The 4,201-nt window shown below is 37.2% G+C and overlaps 1 protein-coding gene across 1 annotated transcript in view; it reads right to left on the bottom strand.

Annotated features, from left to right (window-relative positions):
* Window positions 1-140: 140 nt before the first annotated feature.
* The window catches only part of LOC106001810 (cytochrome P450 2C15-like), a gene marked incomplete at its 5' end in the record, with an annotated part of 44,754 nt that continues 40,693 nt past the window's right edge, over window positions 141-4,201 (bottom strand). Inside the window, one exon of the mRNA XM_013036785.1 lies at window positions 141-322. Within this exon, the coding sequence (XP_012892239.1) occupies window positions 141-322 (182 nt within the window). The remainder of the gene's footprint in view (window positions 323-4,201) is intronic.

Here is a 4,201-nt window from a genome sequence, read left to right as displayed (position 1 = left end):
TTCCAAGATCTGGAGGGAGAAGGGAGATGTGAGAAGGGAAGACAGGAAAGCATTCCTGGCAGGGGAAGTTGGTGAGTGATGGCTCAGAGGAGGGAACTGCAGATTGCTGCACAGCTGGAGCCAGACAGCAGAGCTCTTCTTTACACTGGAATGAACAGCAGCTGGTATGATGGTGGCAAGCAGATAAACCCATTTAGAACAGGAGTGGTATCCACGTCCTGTGCATCCATGAGAGATTTCAGCTTGAAATTCTGTAGAATGGTTGTCAGGAATAAAAATAGCTCCATGCTCGACAGGCCTTCTCCAACACAAATCCTTTTGCCTGAAATTTTTGTAAAAAAATAATTCAAAGGAAGAAATGACTCTTTGTATGTAAGTGTTCAAGTATGAAGCATTGTATTTGTAACTGACAAAAGATGTGTCAATATTTTGTTGAAAGATTACTGAATTCATGGCCGATGGATACACGGAGGTACACAGGTAAGACAATTTGTCTACTAACATGTAATCTTAACTTGTACATCATTGAACTATTTTTTTAATCTGAGAATAGCAGTACACACCTGTAATTCCACCACAGGAAACTAAGACAGAAGAATCTTGAGTTGATAAACATTTGAGCTACATTTTTAACATGCTGTCTTTAAAACAATCAAAGGCAAACTACACCAAACTAAATTATATTTAAAAGAAATACATATCACCAGCTTCATATTAAAATCTTATTAAGTAGTTCTACATGATACATTCTCTTTTTAAAAATTTCTCTTCTCCCTTTCTCCCTTTCCTCATTCATTGTGTATATAAAAACATAAACTCATATCTGGCTTTCAGTTGGAAACATCAATTGACAAGAATATTTCCAATTTTTATTTTGTGTTCACACTAGCACCAAAGTAAAGACACAAGCCCTGGCCTTTAATGTTTATTGCTGTCTATGTCTGTGTCACAGAGTATTTTCCTCCAGGAGGAGCTGCTTCTGGTCATTGCTTTTGTTCACTGAATCCACATCTCCAGACATGACAGGTGACATAGCCAAGGAGTTTTCCTGCCATCTTCCCCTTCCCATTCCCAGTGCTTCCCGTAATGTAGACAACATGAGACTATTTTGTTTCATTGCTTCACTGAATTGTAAACAAAGGAGGACAGTCCAAGAATTACCCAGGCATGAAAAATAATACTTGTTATGGATAATATGCAGAGAAATGAGGGACAAAGGGTGAGTAAATGCAGCAGTGGAATTCAAGAGACACTATGTTGAAAATGAACTGTACAACTTTTGTGTGGGGATGGAAGGGAAAAACTGGGAAGGGAAAAAAAGCCAGGGAAGGAGTGACAGTGTTCAAGCAGAAATGTATTCTACCTGACTTATGCAACTGTAACCTCTCAGCACATCGCTCTTCTAATAAATATTTTAAAAAGAGGAATCATTACAGAGAAATTACACATTCAAAACATAAATGTAATTATCTCAAAACTCATACATAAATAAAAATATAGGGTAAACTTCCCTAATGTTATATTTTTCAAAATCTTCTGAAATCTACTTAGGATATGAAACTTGACAGTGTAATACCAAGCTTGAACATTTTTTGCCAATCACAAAAGAAACAAAGATGACCACCAACACCAGTTTTGTTTTACACCATCCTGGCTGCCAGTGCAAAAACTGAGCAAAGCAAAATTATGGACACAAGAATTGGAAAAGCCTGCATAAAACTATTAACTCAGATATTATGGTAATGCATCTGAAAGCTCCAAATATATCTACAAATAAATCATTAGCAATGAGTAATAAATTTCCTGAGCTTACATATTATAAGGTCATCAGATGGTTAAAGGAATTATGTTTCTTTATATCATGTAGAAAGTATTGCAAAGCCACCATAAAAGTATGAAGAATCAAAAGGGGCAGTGGATTCTCACATCTGTAATTCTAGCTGCTTAGGAGACTGAGTTCTGAGGATCGTGGTTACAAGCCAACCAGGTAGAAAAGTCCATGAGCCCCTTATCTGCAGTTAACTATCAGAAAGTTGGATGTGGTGCTTTGGCTCAAAGTGGTAGAGCACCAGGCTTGAGCAAAAAGAAGTCAGGGATATTGCCCCAGCCCAAAGCTGAAGCCCAAGCCCTCCTTCCCCTACACCCCCAAAAAGAATACAATCAAAACACTCAGTATTTTGAAAAAGTGTATGAAAATGGTCAATAGTGGGAAATCTGAGACTCTTGGCCATGTCTCCTTCATTCTCAGTGTCTCCTCTCCCTCCTTGCATCACTGGTTTCTGCTTTGTTCTGATGTGGGTTTTTCTTTACTTGACTTTCTGGCAGCCTCAGTAACAGTCTCAGAGAACCCCATGACTTTTCTGTCACTGTTTCTGGAGTCCATAATTTTCTTTGTCTTGGCTTTAGCTAACTGAATGAAATATGTTATATGGTATTTTGTGAAAAAAGAGAAAATGGGGTATGACTATTTTGCCTGATATGTAAGCCTAATTCTTCCACCTTTTCTCACCAATACATAGGTAGTAGTTACTCTTAAGAATTCTGATGCAGTCTCCATCTTCTCTTTACACATGACTTAGTTGTGTCTTTCTGGAAGTTGTGATGATCTTTCTAATCCTGGTATTCTGGAATGGTACAACCTTATAATGAGTGAATGCTTTTATTCCATCTATTCTGTTGGGTACTTGGAGAAAATTTTCTATCAAACTGATAAATCATGGAGGTTCTTATAGTGCTTCACTCTGGAAGAAATCCAGGAAACAAGAGAAATAGAAAGTTGTACATCACAAACAACAAGAGGGTTTTTCCTGACCTCTCATTTTTGTACTTCACTGTCTTTACCCAAAATTTCTGAGTACAGAGTTTTCCAGGTTTAAATTTGTCTGGAGAGAGAGCTTTTCTTTTCACCTGATGAGTGTAGGTGTGGTCAGAATTTGAGCATAGGGAATCTGTTTGCTAAGTTCTTTGTCTATCTTCTTTCACACTTGGTATTTCTAAATAGTAAACTTTATGGGAGCTTTAGAGACGTAGCTTGTTTTGTCTTCCTTCAGAATTTTTTCTGTTGCCACATTTAGGTGAAAACATCATGCTTCTGGCTGTTATTTTTTATCACAAATAAATCTACTCTGAGGGTCAGATTTTTGTTAAACACTTCTTATCTGTTTACTATTCTCTCCTTTTTTCCCTTAGAGGACTAATTCTCATTTAAAATTATTTTATCATTATTTATTAAATCTTAACACAGTGTTTTCAAAAGTACAACTCTTTAAATGTAAAATAACATTGTAAAGGATAAAAATTATGAGTGTCTTTGTAAAATTCTTTTTTTATTGTGAAAATAACATACAAAGGGGTTACATATATATGGGCAGAGGGAAAAAAAGCCAGAAGTGGCTCTGTGGCTCCAGTGGTAGAGCACTAGCCTTGAGCTGAAGAGCTTAGGGACAACACCCTGCCAGAGTTCAGGCCCCACGACCTGACCCCGCCCCCCCCAAAAAATATTAAACATATTGTGATTATCATGGTCTATACAGTTTGTGAATTCTATGAGCTTTCACAATACAAATTATTTTTTCTACATCAGGTGATATTTACATTTCTTTCCTTTTTTGTAGTGTAAGCTGTTCCCTCTTTCCCTCTTCTTCCTTCCTTCCCATGGCTGTCTTTTGTTTGCTTAGTTCTTTTTCTTCTATGTCCAGTGCAGCTGATGGACCCCTTTGTTGTATGTTGTTCCCTTTCCCACTTATTCTGTGTCCTACTCCCGACTTCCCTCCATTGGGTGCATATATCTACCATATATATTGTCGAGTACATGGGGTCATTTAGTAATGATATGACAAAATGAGTGGTTGTCCTTGGTTTCTCAAGTCCTGTTTACTTTGTCATATCTTCTTGCATTTTGGCTTTAACATCCACATATCAGAGAGACTAGGAGCCATTTGTCTCTTTGTTGTTGGCCTAACGCACTCAAAAGAATTTGCTCTAGTTCCATCCATTTCCCTGCAAATGTCATTATTTTGTCCTTTCTAATGTCAGCCATTATTTCTTCAAATATATTCTGCCCCTTTGCTTCTCTCTGTCTGACACTCTAGTGACAAGATATTGTTGTCCTTCTGTTCTGTCATATATTTGTTGCTAGTGTCTGCTGCTAATTTTTCTCCTTTTATTTAGTCTATTTTTGTTGGCAAGCCATATATGGAAT

Source organism: Dipodomys ordii, unplaced genomic scaffold, assembly GCF_000151885.1.
Source record: "Dipodomys ordii isolate 6190 unplaced genomic scaffold, Dord_2.0 Scaffold446, whole genome shotgun sequence".
Classification (NCBI taxonomy): Eukaryota; Metazoa; Chordata; class Mammalia; order Rodentia; family Heteromyidae; genus Dipodomys; species Dipodomys ordii.
The sequence above is the reverse complement of the archived record's forward strand: the minus strand, read 5'-3'. Positions and strand labels throughout refer to the sequence as shown.